Source organism: Bolinopsis microptera, chromosome 8 (assembly GCF_026151205.1).
Source record: "Bolinopsis microptera isolate Bmic1 chromosome 8, MBARI_Bmic_1.0, whole genome shotgun sequence".
NCBI classification, from domain to species: domain Eukaryota; kingdom Metazoa; phylum Ctenophora; class Tentaculata; order Lobata; family Bolinopsidae; genus Bolinopsis; species Bolinopsis microptera.
In genome coordinates, this window is record NC_087079.1 from 5,275,492 (window position 1) to 5,298,013 (window position 22,522).

Consider the following 22,522-nt stretch of genomic DNA (forward strand, 5'->3'; position numbering starts at 1 on the left):
ATATCGGGCCTAGCCATTCCAAAACGTTTGCAGTTATACAATACAATTGATTGAGGTCAGTTGATAGAAATTCCTTTGCTAAATGAAGTTTGAGAGTGGCCGCAGAAAGAACCATTGACAATTGACATGGTTCTTTCTGATCACGTTTATTTGAGGGTGAAGTTTCCGCGCGCGCTGCACTCGCCAGCGAATGAATGAAATATCAGTCCACTATCAGCTCATACCCATTAGGGGTAGCGGAAGACCCACTCCTATCTCAGCACTGACTAATTGATGGAGCACTAATGACTAATTATCTAATTATCTACAGGGCAGCTAGACAGTGCGATTGTCTTGTTTCCAAACTTCAACAATCCCCAGTCGTTGGTTAAATGGTATATTTCCTACTTTTGGCCCGATTAAATCTTACATAATACAGATAAGGTTTCGGTGAAGAGGGTTTGAACGGTGATAAAGGGCGAAAGCCTTGTCTTGTACGGAGCGAAATTATAATAATTTGGATAGGATCATAAAATTTAATTTACTGATTGAATTTGCTGTGAGCCTTATCTCCTCCATTTCTAATGATCTGCGATGATATTCACTAGTAAAATGTAATTCATTCGTACCTCCTCACGTTCAGTCATGCTCAGGAGCACGGGGTAGAGCGCCACTGTTCGTTTTTAATATGAAACTACTGTCGTGGAAATCCGCTAGATAGTAGATAAATTAAAAATGGTTTGGAAATTACCATTTCCAAACCATTTTTAATTTATCTACTATGTTACTTGAGAACTTCTTATAGGATTTTAATTTTGACCATCAAAACATATTTTAGGGATGTCTTCGCATCCATTTGACTTTCGATGCAACACGTTACAATTAAACCTGAGTTATAAAGCTTTCTGCTAAAATTTCCGAAGGTTATTACACGGATTAGAACAAGTTTAAGACATTGAATGGTGGAAAACTAAATCAAAATTACGTGAAACTCTGGTCCTAGTCGAAAATGTATGGTTTAACGAACCAAAATTTTACCTGTCATTGAGTAATATTGCAAGGATCGACTGCTTAGTCGACTTCCAGGTAAACTTTAAACTGATACCACATCACGCGAAGCGTCTAGCGATGCTTTTAACATTGTCATTGACCACTGTTTGCCATTTTAACGGTCAAACACAGATACTAGTACTTGATAGCACGAAGTGTACGCAACAAAATAGAAATGAACGCGCGCGAATACAATCACGTACTTGACACGTGGATAAAGTGTGCTTTGCAGTTGCACGTGGAGCGCGGCGTTGAGCGTTCTTATTACATGATTATATACAATTGTTACGATACTCATACATTGAAAGTAAATACATATTGTAATAGTAATACCATTCCAAGTTGAGCCCTCTTTACCTTTTCTCCTATCTGACATCTCCAAAAGGTTAAGAACTTTGATTATATTCCGGCACAGATGGTGCTTAATGAATAGTCTACATCGCAGCCTAATATAACTGCACGTCACAGGATGTGAACGTTGTAACGGTAACGCCCGGACTACAAGACGAACACTACGGTATCCCCACCTCACTTCACGGCCAGCTAGGTCCTGTGGCTCTCTTCTGGGAATCTCTTAGTCCGCAGGAACTCATCGATATTCACACTGTTGGTAGGTTTACCGCCGTAGTTATCATAATAACCAGGGTAACCGAGGTCACCATAATGACTGGGATAACCAGGGTAACCATAGTTAGTACCGGGGTTAGCAGTGTTAATTTATAATCGCCGGACTGAAAACACGCTACGCCTTCAGTTTATTTTCAGTTTTTAATATCAACGTCTTTCTGTGTGTCATTCGGCTTTCAATGGATTTTTGTAAATGAATAACAATTTTAATACAATTTTAGTGTCGAGTTCTGACTCTGGTTAAGGCTCCTCAATCAATCAGTCAAATCTGAGACGAAGACAAAAAGTCCCATTTTTGTTGTTGTCGAAAAATCGGCACGATTTTTTGGAAAACTGCCTAAAATCAACCAAATTATGAGTTAGAATCAAATGAGAGGCAAGAATGAAATATGTAAAGTTTATGAACTGATAGCAATTCACCTTTCAAAATTTGCTCCTTCATTAAATAAATTATCGATTTTTACTTTCCACACACTATTTTCAACTCACCCTGTATATTCTGGATCCTCCTCTAATATTTATCGTTATTTCATGGAATGTTTAGAGAAAGCAAATCACATTTAAGTGATTGATTTCTATATAATTTGTCCGGGATTGAATAACCCAGCTGCATTCCAGGACTAAACAACTTGGCTCTGTTCCAGCCCCATTACTCTGGACCCCGGAAGGAAACTCTTTGTGATCTCTCAGACAAACTTATACTTTACTACAGCGCCAAGGTATTGTCACACCCCTTTAGAGTGAGCTTTATTTTCTTGAAATGTTTGCTTCAGGTCGGCAAATCAGTTTGATGCGCGGGCGATTGGGACCCTCATCCAGGATCATAATAATAAAACCAAATCACAATTAACTGTTTTTATAGGAGGAATTGTCCCCAGGAATTATGCCTCGTCTGGCGACAATTATTAAATTATTTTGATAAAAAGTTTAACCCGGTGAAAAAATATGATATCCATTTAAACAGGCGTCAAAGGAGCACGTGGTACTAGACCTGGTAGCCAACAAGACACCAGCAGAGCGGTTAAACGGCCGACTCACTGGACACAATCTCAGCACCTGGAACATTAAGGTAGATTAAAATACTGTATAGTAAGATGGTAGGCCGGGCAGGCTTCTAAATTTTAGGGATTAGGGATGAGATGTGCGCCAAGTTCGAGGAATTTGTCGTTACAATTTTCTTGGAAATGTTGTTTTTCTTGAGTGACGTCATCGAAGAAAGGGCTTATTACATACAGAGCACATGCTCTTGGAAAAGTTTAATGTGCAGGTAACATATGCATGGTAAAACGTAAAATGCGTGTCATCTGTGTGTGGAACTGGACTGTGCGCCAAATGGCTGTTCGTTAACTGTACGCCAAGAAACAGCCGCGATCTATCGGGGTTCGCCGTGAATCGGGGTTTTGATTGTTCACATTATGTATGTTACTGGTGTAACCCGTGCCAACAGCCGGGACTTTACTATCGCAGTTGAATTGCAAAAATATAAATTCGCTCAGTCGAAACTGGCCGCATAATAGAGTAAATTTAGTTGAGAGCGCCTCTTACGTATCCAAAAGTAATACTTAATAGACAATCTCGCAGCTCCTGGCTCGACTGCCAGATTACCTCGTGAGTTATGTCCAATTTAAGGTTGGATCTGCAGGAGTCATTTTTATAGGGCCTACGAAATAATTTCCACAGGTATTTTCTCGAGCTGAACCTTCTACACCCTTTGAAAATCTTCTATTTGCTTGAATCTCAAAAATGGCGAGCTGGAGGCCAGTCTTACAGGTTCTAATCGGACGTATCAGAGCTACTTCAGCTAGTGAGTTATGTCTTATTGAAGGTCAAGACTGGATCTGCAGGAGTCATTTTAGTGCCTACGAAATAATTTCCACCGGTATTTTGTCGAGCTGAACCTTCTACACCCTTTGAACATCTTCTATTTGCTTGAATCTCAAAAATGGCGAGCTGGAGGCCAGTCTTACAGGTTCTAATCGGACGTATCAGAGCTTTTTCAACTAGTGAGTTATGCCCAATTTAAGGTTAAGACTGGATCTGCAGTCACATTTTGGGTACAAAACCATCAATTAAATCACTTACCATTTTTTAATTTGCTTATTCATATTGGCTTCGTTAGAGTTTTGTCGAAACTATACCGAAAAAAACAGTCTCATATAAACTATTACCGTTTTTTATTAAGCCGTTCGTAAATAAACGCGTACGCTCAGACCCACGCACTTTTTGGGATTATATTAGTATAAAATGCAGCCATGATAGTTATCTTCATTTGGGAGAAGGAAATGGCCTCAGAAAATCGGGGTTTACCGTTTATCGGGGCGTGGTTAATCGGGATCTTATATTACCACCCCCGCTATTACAATGTACGACCAGAATTTTAGGGAGATGAATATTGTTTAATAATAATAGTAGTTTAATTTATTGTGAGCCATTACGTCAGTTTACAACTGGAAGGTGACAATTTTCTCCATTTTATTATCATAAGATGGGCAAATATGATCAATACTCAGTTGTGGGGATACGCATAATTTAACAATAACAACCATAGAAAAACATAACTTTTATTTATAATAGTACAATTAATACATATTATATTATTCTTATAAATAATTCAAAATTCTAAGTTCAACCAATGACACAGCCCGCCGCAGTCTGCACACGCAGCCACATGGATCATTGGTCATTTGAAAATCACCAGATGCGGGTGTGAGCGCCGCGCGTAGGGCCTGTTCAGTTTTAATCATCACCTTACAACTACAAGTCACCTTTATTAATTACCGAGCTTAATAATTTTCAGGATCTTAATAATTTTGAAAAATAATTCGATCGTAAGGGGCCATCTACTTAGGGCGTCCGGCAAATAGGGAGGGGGTGGTTTTGGAATTTCGGAAAAATCGGGACAGGGGGAGGGGAGGGGGTGGTTTCTGAAAATCCGGACGTCTGGAAATTTTGGCGGATTAACGAAAAAGTCTCATTTATTAATTATTTCAACTGTTTGAATTTTATTAACAATGAATTTGAGTTGGTTTTATTTGTACCCTTTAAACTTAAAGTAACTGGAAATCCGGACGTCCGGGGGAGGGGGGTGGTTTTGAAAATTCGGACACAACCGGACAGGGGGAGGCCAGGAGGGGTTGGTCTGAAAATCTGCGATTTTGGCGGACGTCCTAAGTAGATGACCCCTAAGAGCAGGCCGTGCGCGTGTGGCCGTCAACGTCGCCAATCCGCCATATTGCCAATATTATTATTAATAATGAATAAGTTAAAAAACCTTAACGGGTGATACTCGTAGAATTAGGTAGTGCTCCATCGACAGTGAGCCGCGCGTGCCGACTGTAGGATGGTTTTTTAGCGCTAATTTCGGCCAGCACAATTTTCTTCAAACAAATAGATATTAAGTATCCTTCCCGACCTCTGATTGCAACAAAAATTGGTAAGCTTACTCATAGACTTACAAGGAAAGTGTCCGAAAAGTTTAAAGCATATTCAACCATCAGAAATTATGTTACAGCTAAAAGCAACGTATTTCGCCCCATTTTCATCACTATATCAACTCCGATATCCACCAAATTTTTCGGACAGTTGTGAAAGCCCTATTGGAAGGTCGTCGCCAATTTTCAGAATGATCTCATTCAAGGAACTGAAGATATATCCAAATAATACGACAAAAATCAACGAATTTGGTCAAATTTGGTCAAATTACGCGACTTTTACAGCTAATTTTGCTCCAAAAGCCGCGCACCATCAATTATGGCATCTAGGCGAAACTCACTGATCTTTCCAAAAAGGTATGACAAATTTTGTATTGTGAAAATTCTCACAGTCTCTAGAAAACAATGGTACAAAAATTTTTAAAATCCGAGCAAGTTTATTTTTATGGTGCACCACCTAGTAGAATATTTGTTCCAATTATCAGGACCGTCGACGAGTCGAACTCGGCGCGCGTCCTGGTAGGTTGTAAACCTACATAACAAAACCTACATAACAAACAAAACCGCACGCTCGTGATCGAGCACGCGACTCCGCGAACATCAAGAAAACAACAATTTTTCTCAAGAAACAATTTGAAGCAGCGGCGCTGCTCGAGCTTGGAACAGTACGCGGTTCTACGTAGTCGTCTAGAGCTCGACCTTCTTTCAACCACTTAATTATGTGACATGTACTTTGTAATTGTATTAAGACAGAAATTATATCAATTTTAATAATAATTATCATTAACATGTGCTAGCAAGTTATTATTTGCATGTTGATGTACGTTTACACAACTATTTCTATAGAAATAAATTGATTAATTGCTTCGGTTTTCAACACTGCTAAAAACAAATCATGCCGGCCCACCGAGGAAGCAGTCGCTGAAACAACACTCAAAGTTAATCAGCCTTCGTACTTCCTTTCGGAGACTGTAAAATGTCAATGAATCATCAGTAATTGAGTAATGCTGTAATGGTGTCCTTGATGGACAAGCACTCGTCACACGAGGCCGAAACAAACGGCGCAGGCTCCGCCTTGCAACCACGTACTAATTTAAGGTGGGGTGGTGTACGCCGTCTGCACAATCTACAGTACGTCTTAGTAAGACACTCAACCGACACTCTCTCAGGATATCCTGGCATGTGTGGGTGGAGTGCAGCTGATATTTCCTCTTCTGGAGAGTATAGGACCGGTTCCTGAACCTGCTAACTCCTCTCTACACTCACAACTTAAACCGGTTTACCTCCGGTCCCATTACACCAGTGATTCCTCTGTTGGCATCCACGAAGGTTAGAAAGCTACCTTATTTTTTTCAATCAGCTAAATTATTATCTAAGTTAATTTCTCGACTGTATTGCTGTTAACATAACGGTAAACCCCAATGCAGTGATGGAGAAAAGTTCGAATTGTTTACATATTTTTGTAGTTTATTATAGTGGCGGCGAAGTATTACACCGCACGGCGCACGTGTTCAGTGTTGTGTCGGCGCACGTGTTGTGTCAGCTATGAACAGTTCTCAAAGGAGTTTACGAATATTGTAAGATCATTGGTCCAAAGAATTAAAAATTTATAAACTTGAACCGTCTTGATATGTCTTTCAAAAAATACCGTATTTCGCGTGACATTATACTGATTTTTGTCGTGATTATTTTCGGTTACTGAAACGTATTCTGACTGAACGGAAAACATGGTGTAAAAGATAACGTAGCCTACTATAAACTTATCACTTCTTAACGACAACAAATTATATGAGTGATGATAAAGTTCCCAATTTATCATCACCATATAAGATGCAATCTCATAAGCGCACGCAGTCTTGGGGTACAATTGAAACGACGAATGGAAATTTTACTCACCCATCACCTACAGTGATATTTGCTGTTCCCTTTGTCAATCTGCAATGGGACTTCAATAAAGTTCTTTGTGCTTTCAAAACCAACTTTCTCTCACTTCTCAATTACGAATAACAGTAAAATTATCAACAAATATTTCGAATCGTTGAAGAAGCCCGTTCACCTCGACACCTTACTCGCCTGTATGAACTGATACTAGATAAAGATCAGTTACTAGCAATTATTTGGGGGCCAGATCGTCATCTTGTTGGTCTCAGCTGTGGAAAACCTCCTCGCCGTGCGCCATCAAATCATCATAATACAATTGTTTTCTTCCCTGTTCCGATCTTTAACTTGAACACGATATAGTACTCATATTAATAAATCACAGGGCTGCGGCACCGGTCGGGGCCATGTCAACCACTTTGTCGTTATGAAGATCATTTGTAGTTGCCGTTGGTTCTTAAGGATCGCGATTTAATCTACATATTTAACATATTTAACATGTTTAACATATTTAACATATTTAAGTATTTACGGTGGATTTACACACTCAACCCGGGTGCTGGCTGCCGCGGGGGAAACATCTTTATAGTTGTATTTAATCGGTACACTAACACGACTACCAGTAGCAGATCTGTAACATAATGACACTGAAAATACCAGGTTATCTACAGGCTGTAAGCGCACTTTTCAGGGTTACTCTCCTTTGACTTACAAAGTTTGATATGTAGAGAGCAAGACGTGTATTTGAGTAGAAAGTTTATAACTGTATAGTTCTCCAGTTCGAGCGTCAGTGTTGAATTGCTGAGATCCATGAATTGGATCTAATAACTGTACTGTAAATAAAAAGAGTAACGGATTAATAAAAAGAGTTTTAGCGGGAATGTATTATGAATTATCTAACGCAGAGGGTATAGGCTCTGTTTGTAGTGATAATAGTAATACCAACTATTTTGGTACTTAAGATTATGTTAAGCGCTACGCTCAGAACAGTACATAATTTAAACGAGAGATTGTAGTTGATGGAAGCCTAGCACTCAATTTCTACCCTTCATAGTCGAGTTCGGGAAAAGTCGAGTTCATCCACAAAATTGTGATCAATCAGGTTTTCTACAACGCTGACTTTTACAACTACAATTGGTGTGTGATGACCATGAGCAACTACAAGACTTGTAAAGATAATGCCAATAATGTAGATGTGTCAGTGTACCAAGGAGAAGAACACCATAAATCTTGTGGAACCCTCCAACTTTCATACGGACTAGAACGCTCAGATCAGATCTACACCTTTTTTCTGTAATGTTGTAGGAGATTCTCTACGACTGTCAAAGAAAAGTTTGACCATTGTTAATGGTCTGGCCCGGCGCGCGCTTCTTCGTAACACTTGCCATCGGGCCATATAACTATATTATATTTCGAGAAGAAAGCAGCGCGCGCTACTTCGAAGAAATTTAGACGAGTAACATCCGTCAAAGAAAAGTATGCACATTTCCATCATCATATACTCGTGACCAGTTCCCAAGGTAAAATATTTATACCTCATGGCTCTTTCATATCCCTTGTTCTTCCCTATCTCAGTGCCCAGGCTCTTACTCTATCCCAGTATCTTAAACTATCTCTGGTTCTTCCAGTTCCCATCCCTAACTCTATATATATATACCCTCGATTATCAGATTGTAACCTTAACTCTGTAATATACCTTTACCTGATTCCCGGCCAAATTTTAACTTTAACTCAGATATGATAACAACAAGAACATTTCATCCTTGGTGGATCAGTTGATTTTATTGTGTTAAGTGGTTTCCTCAACTGAAAAAAAAAATGTAAAAATTAAAATTGATTGATAGTCAAATAGAGCATAAAATTAAAGGCAGTAATTGGGATTTTAAATTACCATAAAACCAGCTGTACATTAATTACATTACACAACAATGATTACATTTTACAACAAAAATTTGAATTTAAACCATCGAAGAAAAACCCACGCCATTTAAAAGTATGATAAAATTGGAATTTTCACTAAAATTGTAAGTTCTGGTATACGAAATTGGCGCACTACAATTACTTTCGCCTAACAATCGCCTACGACGTGCAGCGAACTAAAAGTACGGAAATTTTCATCAAACTTCAGACAAATCCGAAATCAAAAATGTTTATGAACAATTAATAGAAACTACTTGAGCGTTCACTGCGCGCAAAACTTATCGACATGCGCTATTTCATTTACCAGGACTTTTAAGTTGCAGAACGAAAATTCTTAAATGCTTCAAGATTTAATAAATTACAACTATTTGATGGCCAGGAACACAATATAAGTACTGAGACTGCCAAGTACTCTACCAAGTGCCCCATGGACACCCATAATAGTGCCAATAGTTGCCTTATCTGCACTACTACTCCCGATCTCGGATGCGTACCTCAAACAGAGAGTTAGGATCTGACCGCTGGTTGCTGCGAACAACAACACCAAGATGGACGGTGTGATATCATCCAGGAACCAGACCGGAACACCTTCAGAGCGGGGTTGGAGGTTACACATTACCATCAGGAAAACAAAGAGCAGCCGCGCAGTGGTATACCAGGGTATAACACGTCGTCCTGGAAACTCCGCGACGCGTGCAAATAGACGTCCTAGTAGATCTCCCACGTTGAACACCAGAAACAAGACCACGGGCAGGAAATACCGGACTGCCCAGGTTGAACTGGGATCTCGTCCGTAGACGTGAGGGTTGACAGGACTGCGGGAAACATGATGAAGGTGACGTAGAGGACAGAGAAGCAACAATACCCCTGGGTAAAGGTGTCCTTTATCAGCTGGTACATTGGGGTCCTTTCCGTCTTAGACTCAGTTGACTCCACGTCTGGTGACACTGGAGACTTAGAGTCCACCTCCTTGTAACTCTCCTGGTAGTAATGGCAGTGGAACTGGGAGAATAACACCAGGGACACTAACAGAATCACAGCTGCTGCTACAAAGTACCAGAACCCTGCCTCCACGAAGTCTATCCCGGGGATAGACAAAGTGACGATATTGAGCACTGATGCGATTATCCCTGCCAAGGTCATGCCGATCAGGAACGCTTCAGTGTAGATAGTGTTCATAGAGGAGGTGACAGCCCACATGGTGCTGATAAACATAGCCCCACCACCGCACATCATACAAAAACATACTTCCGTCAGGAGGAAGAAGTCTTTAGCCCACAACGTGGAGTCCACTTTAGCCAAGACCGCTGTCAGCACGAACATGCTGAGCATGACTGAGTTTGAGAAATAAATCAGTTTTGGGATCTTGATGTAGCGAACTAAGGGTACCGTCAGGAAACTGATACACACGTCCGTGCATATTGCTCCGGTTTGGAAATAGTTCTGGAAGTTTTCTTCGATGGCCGGAGTGGAGCCGTTGAACTTGGACTCGAAGTAGGAAGTTGCTGTGATGAACATATTCCAGGGTGTTAGAGACGCAATCCCGAACATCACGAACATACAGAACAAATGGCCAGACCACGGCTTCGTGTCGGAGTCCGAGATCTGTGTTTTGTCGACGTCCTCGCTGATGGGCTTGTACAATAAGCCGTTAGACTCCAGAAAGATCGCCTTCCTAGTCTCTCCTAGTCGGGGGGACAGGATCTGTACTTCCATTTCCTGGATGAAATTTGGCAATTAGTGATAGAGTTTAAAATTGTAAACTATTCACCTAAAGATAATAATGATAATATATAATAATAAAATCACGATCTCAACACACCAGCATCAAATCTTCGCTAACATTTATGGATTAGAGATATAACTAATTAACTACACTTTTGACCTATTTCTCGGCCACTCATATTTTTCAAAATAATAGAGTATTAGTATTACATCATATTGTGTAATATTATGTTGAGTCGGTGCAGTAATTACTGATGGGAAAACAAACACAATCATATGAGTTACAAGTACCTCGGCATTTTACGGTGGGCCAGAGTCTGTTCTATTGTACCGAAGAGGAACACAGCAAGGCTCGGAACGTTCAGTGGTCAGTAAGTCCAGACCAACCCTATAAACTACAGACTGAGAATCCTCAAAATGTGATAGTACTCTCGCTTATTCACTTGTAGAGTCTTTGTATGAGAAAGAATACGATTAAGTGTAATGTATTTGAAGCATAAATTCATGAATAAATCAGGGTAGGTAGTACTGGAGTATGTGTCATTGTATTAATATTTATAGTGTACACTGCACTTATATTCCGGAGGGCTTGACAGAAGAGGGTGGGTATGGCTGCAGAGGCACCATGTAGGTGCGGTATTATATACAATTAGTGCGATACCACACTAAAACGTTTTTATGTGCGGCAAATTTTGAGACAAAAAACACCGCAATTAATTATTAAGCTGAACAAGTCGCCAAATTTGCAGCATTTAGGTTAATTTCTTCAGGTTGGATTATACATTATATAACAGCGTAGTATAAACCGTTGCATTACACAATTGTTCAGTCAACATAACTTACAAGGATATTTTCTTACTCCGAATTTCTGACAATTCGAGATGCACAATTATAGAATTGTCCTCATTGAAGTTTTTACAATTAGATGGACAGGATGACTGGGGCTAACTGAGCTGGTCATGAGCATAATCGAGGACTTAGTATTGAATATTGTAATTTTACATCATAATATTCCAACACATGGTGTGTATGATCGACTATTGTGACTAACGTGACTTAATTTAAATCTATCGCAAACTGATGATAATAGCAAAGAACTCTCAGGAAAAGATGTTACTAACAGTAACATCATGTTAGGAAGAAAATTGTTCTATATATATATATATAATATATATACAACTGGTTTTCTTCTCTTATAGAAAAAGGGCTCTACTAGCTGTAGCTAGGAGCATGAAATATCGGTACAAAGCAAACTATGCAATTGTCAAACTATAAGTTTCATGTTTGAAAAGCAATCTTCAGTGACATAATTAACATAACAAGAATTGCGCCGGTTAGCGGACGCTAGATTTCCATCAACCGTAGTGATTGCTATGCCTTTTAAAATTTAAAATTAAAATTAACGATAGTTTCATGTTGGTCAAAATATTAAATAATGGTTCTTTATTCACCATTCTTGGGGCGCTACGGAACACAAAATGAAGGAGTTGCCATTGTCAATTAGTCAAATTTAAAAAGTTAAATGACCGGACACCTTAGCGCCTGCGCCTGTGTGGTGATATGCAGTTAAAAGTCGTGAAATCCGTAGTATGTAATGCAACTCATAATAACCGAGCGTACTAAATCACTCTACAGTCGATCTTCGAGATTGTTCTAAAAGGGCCCCCGACAGTTGAAACCAACTTCAATAGATGTATTTTCGGACGCTGATTCCGAATCACCCCCCATGACATAGGGTTAAAATGCTCCCCTGACGAGATATAGGTGAAAAACTGTTTCGATCACGTGATATGACCGCATAAGGAAGTTAGTCTAATTTCTTGTTAGGGTTAGGGTTTCGGCATATGCTTTTGTTAAGGATTGGGTTAGCGTTAGGGTTGGGATCAGATAAGAGGGTTAGGGTTTCGAATAGTCGTTCAGGACCAGCTAGAGAACGGGTTGAAAAGTCACGTGACAGTCGAGTGTAGAGTGATTAATTATCATCCCATAATAACATTTATGGTCCATTTCGTATAACAAATCAAGCACTCACAACAAAACGAGAAGTTACTATGTTGTTCTGCATCATGATCAATGATCAAGTAAAGAAAAGCGTGAGCTACTTAACACATCCGGGAAATCGCTTGTTATCTAAATCAATTGGCGCCGCGCAATCGAAAGTGTAATTCGATCAATCGTCAAATCGTACAAACGTATACGGAGGGTAACCATGGCGACTACACCATAACTGCTCTGCGCGCAGAGAATATGCATTAAAATAACGTATGCGGAGGGTTATGCATGTTTTCCTTTGTGACACGATTCATGACTCACGTGACACGAAAAAGCTACCTACCCACTATACCCATTCTCGAATCCTTTCACTTCTATACATCTATTGCCTTTTTAAAGAAAAAGACAGTTGATGTAAAAAATGGCAAACATAATACAACACAGTGCTCCTTTATCAAATTTTATAATTAACAATTAACAATTACTCAATACTACTAAACCTATATAAATAACTACAAATCCTAATAACTAATAAATACTAACTAAATATGTCTAACTAAGAATTTTCTAGAGTGCCTACATTTAGAAATAATTTCTGATCTTTTATTAATAATGCCTGGGGTTTTAAGTATGTATAGTTTCTCGTCTAAGCAGAGGCCACAATGCCCCGCTCCAGCCTTATATTTCTTCGATTTAGTAATAATCTTCCAGTCTATGCTATATTCAATCATCTTCTCCTTGAGGTCCCATTACTAAAAAATAAAAAAGATCATTCCGCAGCAGTACCTAGGATTATACCGGGATGACGGACTTGCAGTAATTAATAAAACCAACGGCCAGCGTCTTGATAAAATTAGGAAGCAACTACACTCACTATTCCAAAAAGAAGGCCTAAAAATAACGGTGGATCTCTGTCAGCATTCGGTTGATTTCTTAGATGTCGTGCTCGACCTAACAGACAAGTCATACAGACCTTATAGGAAACCAAATGACACACCATTGTACATTAACGCAGAATCCAATCATCCTCCCATCATATTGAAGAACTTACCCTCAATGATAGAATCACGATTGATAAGCATATCCAGCAACAAGACATGCCTAAATGAAGCCAAAAGCGATTATGAGAAGGCAATTAGAGATAGCGGATATAGTCACACCATCGATTATAAAACACCACCGCCTAAAAAGAGAAAGAGATCGCGGAAGAGGAACATCCTATGGTACAATCCCCCATTCAGTGCAAACGTTTCAACCAACATCGGAAGAAAGTTCTTCGCTCTTATCGATAAGCATTTCCCGAAAAACCTACCGTTACATAAAATCATCAATAGGAATACCGTGAAAATAAGCTATTGCTGCATGCCCAGTTTGGGAAGGATACTCAAAGGGCACAACAAATCAGTCCTAGAGAAACAATCTGAAAAGAAAAAAGCTCCAGAAAAAGAGTGTAATTGCAGAGACGCCTCGAAGTGCCCCCTCAAAGGACAATGTCTGGCCAAATGCATAGTATACCAAGCAACCGTTAAAACGGCATCTAACAAGGAAACGGCCTATATTGGATTGACTGAAAACAGTTTTAAGACACGGTGGTACAATCATCGACAAAGTTTTAAGAATTCTAAGCACAGACTGAGTACCGAGTTATCAAAATTGATATGGGACCTCAAGGAGAAGATGATTGAATATAGCATAGACTGGAAGATTATTACTAAATCGAAGAAATATAAGGCTGGAGCGGGGCATTGTGGCCTCTGCTTAGACGAGAAACTATACATACTTAAAACCCCAGGCATTATTAATAAAAGATCAGAAATTATTTCTAAATGTAGGCACTCTAGGAAATTCTTAGTTAGACATATTTAGTTAGTATTTATTAGTTGTTAGGATTTGTAGTTATTTATATAGGTTTAGTAGTATTGAGTAATTGTTAATTGTTAATTATAAAATTTGATAAAGGAGCACTGTGTTGTATTATGTTTGCCATTTTTATGTTAATTATGTCACTGAAGATTGCTTTTCAAACATGAAACTTATAGTTTGACAATTGCATAGTTTGCTTTGTACCGATATAATATATATATATATATATGTTTTTCCATATTTTTAAGAGTAATTACAATACTTTAGTATATAGGGTGGTGTCTGAGGTTAAAAACTCGTGCGCTGTGAAAGACGTTTGACCTTAACCATAATTATGGACATGTAGATTTGCGATCTTATATCATTGTACACAGCGATATAACTAAGTTGAAGTAAACAAATCGGATAGAAGAAAAACGGCCAGTAATGCAAAAAAGTGCGGTATTTATAGGTCGATTCTACATTCACCGCACTTACATTCTGCCTCTGGCATGGCTGCAGATCTTAAGGGATGTAATCTGGCTCTCTGATGTATCATAAGCAAAGAATATTTACTAAAGATGACACCTTGGACGCAGACTAGCCCTCTTGGATGGCAATCTCGCCATGAATGTATGTAAGAGCTAGAAAAGTGGCTGTAATTATAAAAGCGACTCTCTGTATCAGCTAAGATTTTGGTTTATGCAAAAGCGCGGGCGCTACATTAGTGTTACTCTACACGTCCTGAAGAGCAGAATTTCCAACTCATAATTATATAGCTTATGTCTTAAGGTTGCTTTAACATAATTGACCTATAAATGCAGGAATATTGTGTTAAAGCGATCGGTTACGGAACATATTACATACTCCACTATAATCCATCTGAATCTAGACACGTAGACTATCACTAATAAAACCATACAAATGGTGCATCTCTTAACTTTAAAGTCTTACAAATTAAACATGTCAAGATAATCTACATTTATACACTAGTTTTGCAACTAACTGTCCTCAAATAAAATAGGACTGTAAAGTGTAAAATGAACAAATAAAAAGAAATGTAAGTGTCGCTTTATTCAAACGGAGTTCAAGTATAAAAAGTAGAAGACGGGAATAAATCAGCAGCTGCACTACTCTAATCGCTTATATGGCATGATAGAGGTGACGACGTTATTGGTCGCTGACATTGACTGGCGTTATTACCATACATTACATATTATCTACACATATTCCTTTGTATTGGTCACATATGGATTATGTTGTAGCTCAGAATAATGCTTTTGCACAGAGAACAGCTAGTCGGCGGAATTAGCAGGATCACAAGGCTAAACTGATTGAGTAATAAGCGGAGCATAGCGAGGGATATGGTTTACATGTGATCAAGAGATATCATCTAGATCAATTTAGGACAATTACTGTCGAACTTTACGTAACCAATGCTGGAAAACATTTAAATATAAAAATCAGCGAATGCGTTTTAAGCCTGGCGATAATGAGCTTGAAGCCAGGCAGAGCCCCGAGATCTGCTGGTCCGAATTTCTAAATCTCGTCACAAAATATCCTAATGTGTGATAACACCAGGTAAAGTGGAAGAGCTAGGAGAAGATGCAATAGCTTCAGGGCACGCTTCCCCAGCTGGTTTTGATGTGGTCCAAGAGAGCGGATCTATACAGTCCCTGCCAGGTAAGATTCTTAAATCTTAGTCAAATTTATGATAAAGTTACGAGCACAACAAATCAGCGCAATCTTCTGCAATTTAAATCGATATTAAAGTATAGTATGTACATTGAATAACAGGAGAAATGCATATAATGAGTTCCCAATGAGTTGCAAGGCTTGATAATATTAATGACTGATAATTGATAAAGCTAAATCCTTGCAATACCTAACCTTTAGAATGTGTAGATTGCACAGCTGTAGCTTGTTTACAATAGTGTTGTAAAAATCAACACCTATAAATTTTACGCCTGCCAAATAGTTTTAGAAGTAATTAGGAGAAATCGACTGCTGCAACACTTCTAATTAGTTATTGTAAATGTAAACACCAACGTCCAACTTGTATAGTAACGATCTAACAATAATTGTGTTCAGATGAGCCAGAAGCACAGATTAGCAACAATGATGAATCACATGGTAATTCATTTTTTCTCAGCCATTTTTGAGAAGACAAAACATTAGTCTGACTAAGATTAAAGACGATTTCATGGATTATAATTTATTTTTCGCTAAAGAAAAATTTGACTGAAGTATCTCCCATGTTTTGATAACTAAATTTCAGTGGAGAAGACCGAAAATAGAGTTGCCAGATTCGTAATCCTCCTTGAAGAGATGTTAAGGGACTGTCCAACGAATCAAGAATCTTTACTAAGCACCAACGGATTTGCTGTTATCAGTGCACTTCTCATAAATGTACAAACATTTATCAAAACGTTACATTTGAATGAAAATGAGAGTAAAAACCCACCTCGACCTCGGGCGTGACGTTGCAGTTTGCCACCATCTTCGCCGATCAAAATAGTCGATCAAAAACTTTCATAAAATCTCGTAGTAATGACATTAAACGAAACGGTAGACCATTTATACCAAAAACGGCAACCCCAATTGCTCCTTCATTAATTTTTTTCAGACACCTCCAGATGAATTGAATATGACATTGGTGAAGGCCCTACAATCTTTATGTCTGCTTCTGTCTTACGATGTCAACCCAACTAATTCTAGTGACGAAGGTGATCATTGGGAAGTGTATTGCTTGTATGAACTATTCATTGTACTTAAATAGAGTTTATTTTCCAGCGTCGGGATTTATCGGAAATTTCTCCGGTTCTACTATTATACCTTAACGCTATTGAAAATATTATCGTTAGTTTTTTTATAAACTAACGATGGTTCTACTACAATTCCAAGGTAGATATCTTACATCATAACGCTATTGAAATTGAAAATATTAATTAACGTCTAACGATAATATTATATTTTCAGCATACTCTCCTCTTCTACACGACATATACCAGCACATCTTGTTCAACTTTGAGCTGTGGTCAAAAGTGGATCATGAAGTGAGAATTGGTAAGTTGGCATGCAAAGCCTGTATTGGCGGGGTAGTGGGGAGGGGGGTTGGTTCGACGAAACCTTCGATATTTGTAAAAACTAGACTTGAATACTGGTAAAGCTAATCGTTGGAGTAAAGCCCCCTCAACTATGTAACATGATGAAACAAATTTAGTACAATGGTAATGTAATGGATAGGTATGGCAAAATATTCTTTGCTAATAGCGACGTTGCTATTTGCGCGACTGAAATGCAATGAAAATGACCTGCCGAACATTGAAGTAAAATATTTTCTTGGAGAAATTCGAGTTTCTCTCATTTTCTTCTTGGACTAAGTGCTCACAAAGAAGGGCTTTGATGTTGATATCAAAAGGTATAATTATTTTACATAAAACTAAAAGAGCATAATTATTCTGTAAGTCGATGCTTTATAATATAAAATTCTATTTTGGTATTTCGGTCATCATGTCTCACCACGGACATTTTCCGTACCATTTTGTCGAAGTCAAAACGATGGTAGGGATTAGGGAATAAAGAGTCGGGTTCAGATTTAAGAGACGACTCCGGGTGCCAGCAGGACAGCCACGCCCATATTTGGTCCAAATTATGCCAAATTATGCCAAATCATCTTAACATGCTTAAAACCCGGATTCCCCTGAACTCGTATATTAAGTTCCATCAAGATTGGACAAAAAATGACTGAGTTATGAGCCAAAAACCATATGCTAATATTTGGGCATACGCACCAAATTTGATCGACTTTGGCCCATAAATTAAACAAAAATCAATATTTTCAATGAAACCAACTTTAAATAAAAGGTTAACATAAACAACACATCTTCTATCAGCTCAATATCTACCTAACTGTGGAGTGTGGATTCTGTGTTCAAATAATCGTAAAAAGTGAACAAAATCGCCCATATCTCAGTTCACGATATTCGCGAAACTGATTTCGCTCAAAACAATAGAACTCAATAGGGTTTCAATATTTTTTCATGAAATTTTCAGAATCATCATAGAATTGCATGATGACCTTAAGTGTTTGAGTGGAATTTTGAGTTGGGCCTTTAACAAAATTTGGCGGCCAAATTCTGAAATTTGCCGGGCTTTGAGCATGTTAGGATGATTTTGGCATAATTTGGCACCGGTGGGCACCCGGAGTCCGGAACCCCCCAAAAGTTCGGCCACAGGTCTTAGTTTTCTGGTCAATTGCTGTCTCGATATCGAATTTCACAAGAAAATCAGGGTGAACCCCCCTTAATCAATTTTCTCAGCGTTTTCGAAAACACGTAAAATAGTTCGACACGTACTGTAGTTCGACAAACCCCAAATGTAAAGTTCGACTCTGTCGAACTAAAGTGCGCTACCTGTAGTAGTATAGTTCGACACGTACTAAAGTTAGACAGAGAACTGCGACTGGGCAATTACAACGAAACAAGTGCGTCCGTATGAACCGATTAAACCAACTTTTATCTTTTTTATTTTAAATATGCAGTCTGCACGCTTATGCAGCATTGAAATCGAATATTACTAGAACATGTCATGACCTCTAAAGGAGTGAATATTACCAACATTACTACAACAATATAATAATTATAATAATTATATGGCCTAGGACACGTAACGTGCGATGACGTCAATGTAGAATAATGCTGTGCAACAAAATTACAACATTCTAATAATGTAACTGACCAACTACAAAACCCACCGCGTTCAGAGTTCTTAATGTTCTGAGAGGTGCCGGTGATGAGCGGTCACATACGCTATTTATTTGAAATAAACGCGCGAGCTGATTATAGAGGTAGCTGTCTACTCAAATTAACAAGAGATAAGCACAATCCACAGAATGCCTGGCACTCCAAGCTCTCGTAAAATATTCTGCCTAAAAACTGTGCGTGCAGGATATAATACTGTCATATTCGGGAATAAACTGGACCCGATAATAATCTCTAATATCAGCATGCGTCAATTACGATAAAAAATCTAGACAACATTCAGTCATTGTTTACGTCAACTCGACTAATGTACTTGCCTTCCGAGGAATTTTACTAATCTGCCTGGAATGCGTCCCAACTCACCTGTCACAACCATTAATTAAACCCTCTCCCCCTCAGCACACATTCGGTATCTTAGCGTGATAATAAAAGATAATCTACAACTTTCTCCTTTAATTAATTGATTATTTAATTAATCTCCCCCCTCAGCCCACATCCAGTATCTGAGCGTGATAATAAAGGATAATCTACAACTGTGTCGCAGACTGTACGGAGTGCAGTTCATGTTGGACGCTGTTAGACTCTACTGTTCTAGCAATATAGAGCAGCCTGACACTGCGTGTGTCCTCAGACGTGCCATATTTGGTGAGTTATTTTACCATATTTGGTGAGTTATTTTACCATGTTTGGTGAGTTATTTTACCATGTTTGGTGAGTTATTTTACCATATTTGGTGAGTTATTTTACCATATTTGGTGAGTTATTTTACCATGTTTGGTGAGTTATTTTACCATATTTGGTGAGTTATTTTACCATGTTTGGTGAGTTATTTTACCATATTTGGTGAGTTATTTTACCATATTTGGTGAGTTATTTTACCATATTTGGTGAGTTATTTTACCATGTTTGGTGAGTTATTTTACCATATTTGGTGAGTTATTTTACCATGTTTGGTTAGTTATTTTACCATGTTTGGTGAGTTATTTTACCATATTTGGTGAGTTTTTTTACCATGTTTGGTGAGTTGTTTCCCCATGTTTGGTGAGTTGTTTTCCCATGTTTGGTGAGTTGTTTTACCATATTTGGTGAGTTGTTTTACCATATTTGGTGAGTTATTTTATCATATTTGGTGAGTTATGTTACCATATTTGGTGATTTATTTTACCATGTTTGGTGAGATATTTTACCATGTTTGGTGAGTAGTTTTACCATATTTGGTGAGCTATTTTACCATATTTGGTGAGTTATTTTACCATGTTTGGTGAGTTATTTTACCATATTTGGTGAGTTATTTTACCATGTTTGGTGAGTTATTTTACCATATTTGGTGAGTTATTTTACCATATTTGGTGAGTTATTTTACCATGTTTGGTGAGTTATTTTACCATATTTGGTGAGTTATTTTACCATGTTTGGTGAGTTATTTTACCATATTTGGTGAGTTATTTTACCATATTTGGTGAGTTATTTTACCATGTTTGGTGAGTTGTTTTCCCATGTTTGGTGAGTTGTTTTCCCATGTTTGGTGAGTTGTTTTACCATATTTGGTGAGTTGTTTTACCATATTTGGTGAGTTATTTTATCATATTTGGTGAGTTATTTTACCATGTTTGGTGAGTTATTTTACCATATTTGGTGAGTTATTTTACCATGTTTGGTGAGTTATTTTACCATATTTGGTGAGTTATTTTACCATATTTGGTGAGTTATTTTACCATATTTGGTGAGTTATTTTACCATGTTTGGTGAGTTATTTTACCATATTTGGTGAGTTATTTTACCATGTTTGGTTAGTTATTTTACCATGTTTGGTGAGTTATTTTACCATATTTGGTGAGTTTTTTTACCATGTTTGGTGAGTTGTTTCCCCATGTTTGGTGAGTTGTTTTCCCATGTTTGGTGAGTTGTTTTACCATATTTGGTGAGTTGTTTTACCATATTTGGTGAGTTATTTTATCATATTTGGTGAGTTATGTTACCATATTTGGTGATTTATTTTACCATGTTTGGTGAGATATTTTACCATGTTTGGTGAGTAGTTTTACCATATTTGGTGAGCTATTTTACCATATTTGGTGAGTTATTTTACCATGTTTGGTGAGTTATTTTACCATATTTGGTGAGTTATTTTACCATGTTTGGTGAGTTATTTTACCATATTTGGTGAGTTATTTTACCATATTTGGTGAGTTATTTTACCATGTTTGGTGAGTTATTTTACCATATTTGGTGAGTTATTTTACCATGTTTGGTGAGTTATTTTACCATATTTGGTGAGTTATTTTACCATATTTGGTGAGTTATTTTACCATGTTTGGTGAGTTGTTTTCCCATGTTTGGTGAGTTGTTTTCCCATGTTTGGTGAGTTGTTTTACCATATTTGGTGAGTTGTTTTACCATATTTGGTGAGTTATTTTATCATATTTGGTGAGTTATGTTACCATATTTGGTGATTTATTTTACCATGTTTGGTGAGATATTTTACCATGTTTGGTGAGTAGTTTTACCATATTTGGTGAGCTATTTTACCATATTTGGTGAGTTATTTTACCATGTTTGGTGAGTTATTTTACCATATTTGGTGAGTTATTTTACCATATTTGGTGAGTTATTTTACCATATTTGGTGAGTTATTTTACCATATTTGGTGAGTTATTTTACCATGTTTCGTGAGTTATTTTACCATATTTGGTGAGTTATTTTACCATATTTGGTGAGTTATTTTACCATGTTTGGTGAGTTATTTTACCATATTTGGTGAGTTATTTTACCATATTTGGTGAGTTATTTTACCATGTTTGGTGAGTTATTTTACCATATTTGGTGAGTTATTTTACCATGTTTGGTGAGTTATTTTACCATATTTGGTGAGTTATTTTACCATATTTGGTGAGTTTTTTTACCATGTTTGGTGAGTTGTTTTCCCATGTTTGGTGAGTTGTTTTCCCATGTTTGGTGAGTTGTTTTACCATATTTGGTGAATTGTTTTACCATATTTGGTGAGTTATTTTATCATATTTGGTGAGTTATGTTACCATATTTGGTGATTTATTTTACCATGTTTGGTGAGATATTTTACCATGTTTGGTGAGTAGTTTTACCATATTTGGTGAGCTATTTTACCATATTTGGTGAGTTATTTTACCATGTTTGGTGAGTTATTTTACCATATTTGGTGAGTTATTTTACCATATTTGGTGAGTTATTTTACCATATTTGGTGAGTTTTTTTACCATGTTTGGTGAGTTGTTTTCCCATGTTTGGTGAGTTGTTTTCCCATGTTTGGTGAGTTGTTTTACCATATTTGGTGAGTTG

The 22,522-nt window shown here is 37.7% G+C and overlaps 2 protein-coding genes across 5 annotated transcripts in view; one reads left to right on the forward strand and one right to left on the reverse strand.

The window, feature by feature from the left end:
- The window catches only part of LOC134820250 (neurobeachin-like protein 1), a 162,517-nt gene that overhangs the window by 76,943 nt on the left and 63,052 nt on the right, over positions 1-22,522 (forward strand). For all 4 annotated transcript variants that reach the window (XM_063830476.1, XM_063830477.1, XM_063830478.1 and 1 more), the window contains 10 exons: positions 1,498-1,639; positions 2,275-2,375; positions 2,621-2,725; positions 6,257-6,416; positions 16,026-16,127; positions 16,536-16,577; positions 16,723-16,853; positions 17,071-17,170; positions 17,424-17,510; positions 19,697-19,852. In XM_063830476.1, coding sequence (XP_063686546.1) covers positions 1,498-1,639; positions 2,275-2,375; positions 2,621-2,725; positions 6,257-6,416; positions 16,026-16,127; positions 16,536-16,577; positions 16,723-16,853; positions 17,071-17,170; positions 17,424-17,510; positions 19,697-19,852 — 1,126 coding nt within the window. The remainder of the gene's footprint in view (positions 1-1,497; positions 1,640-2,274; positions 2,376-2,620; positions 2,726-6,256; positions 6,417-16,025; positions 16,128-16,535; positions 16,578-16,722; positions 16,854-17,070; positions 17,171-17,423; positions 17,511-19,696; positions 19,853-22,522) is intronic.
- On the reverse strand, positions 9,501-16,996 carry LOC134820253 (equilibrative nucleoside transporter 3-like). The gene is made up of 2 exons (XM_063830483.1): positions 16,909-16,996; positions 9,501-10,604 (listed from the first exon to the last, which is right to left on the reverse strand). The coding sequence occupies exons 1-2, from the start codon at positions 16,942-16,944 to the stop codon at positions 9,594-9,596; spliced, it is 1,047 nt and encodes a 348-aa protein (XP_063686553.1). The 5' UTR covers positions 16,945-16,996; the 3' UTR covers positions 9,501-9,593.

Coding starts and splice junctions, on each gene's coding strand:
- LOC134820253 (XM_063830483.1), bottom strand. CDS start 16,944: ATGGTGGCAAACTGCAACGTCACGCCCGAGGTCGAG. Junction 10,605..16,908: donor ACGTCACGCCCGAGGTCGAG/GTGGGTTTTTAC, acceptor AATTTCATCCAG/GAAATGGAAGTACAGATCCT.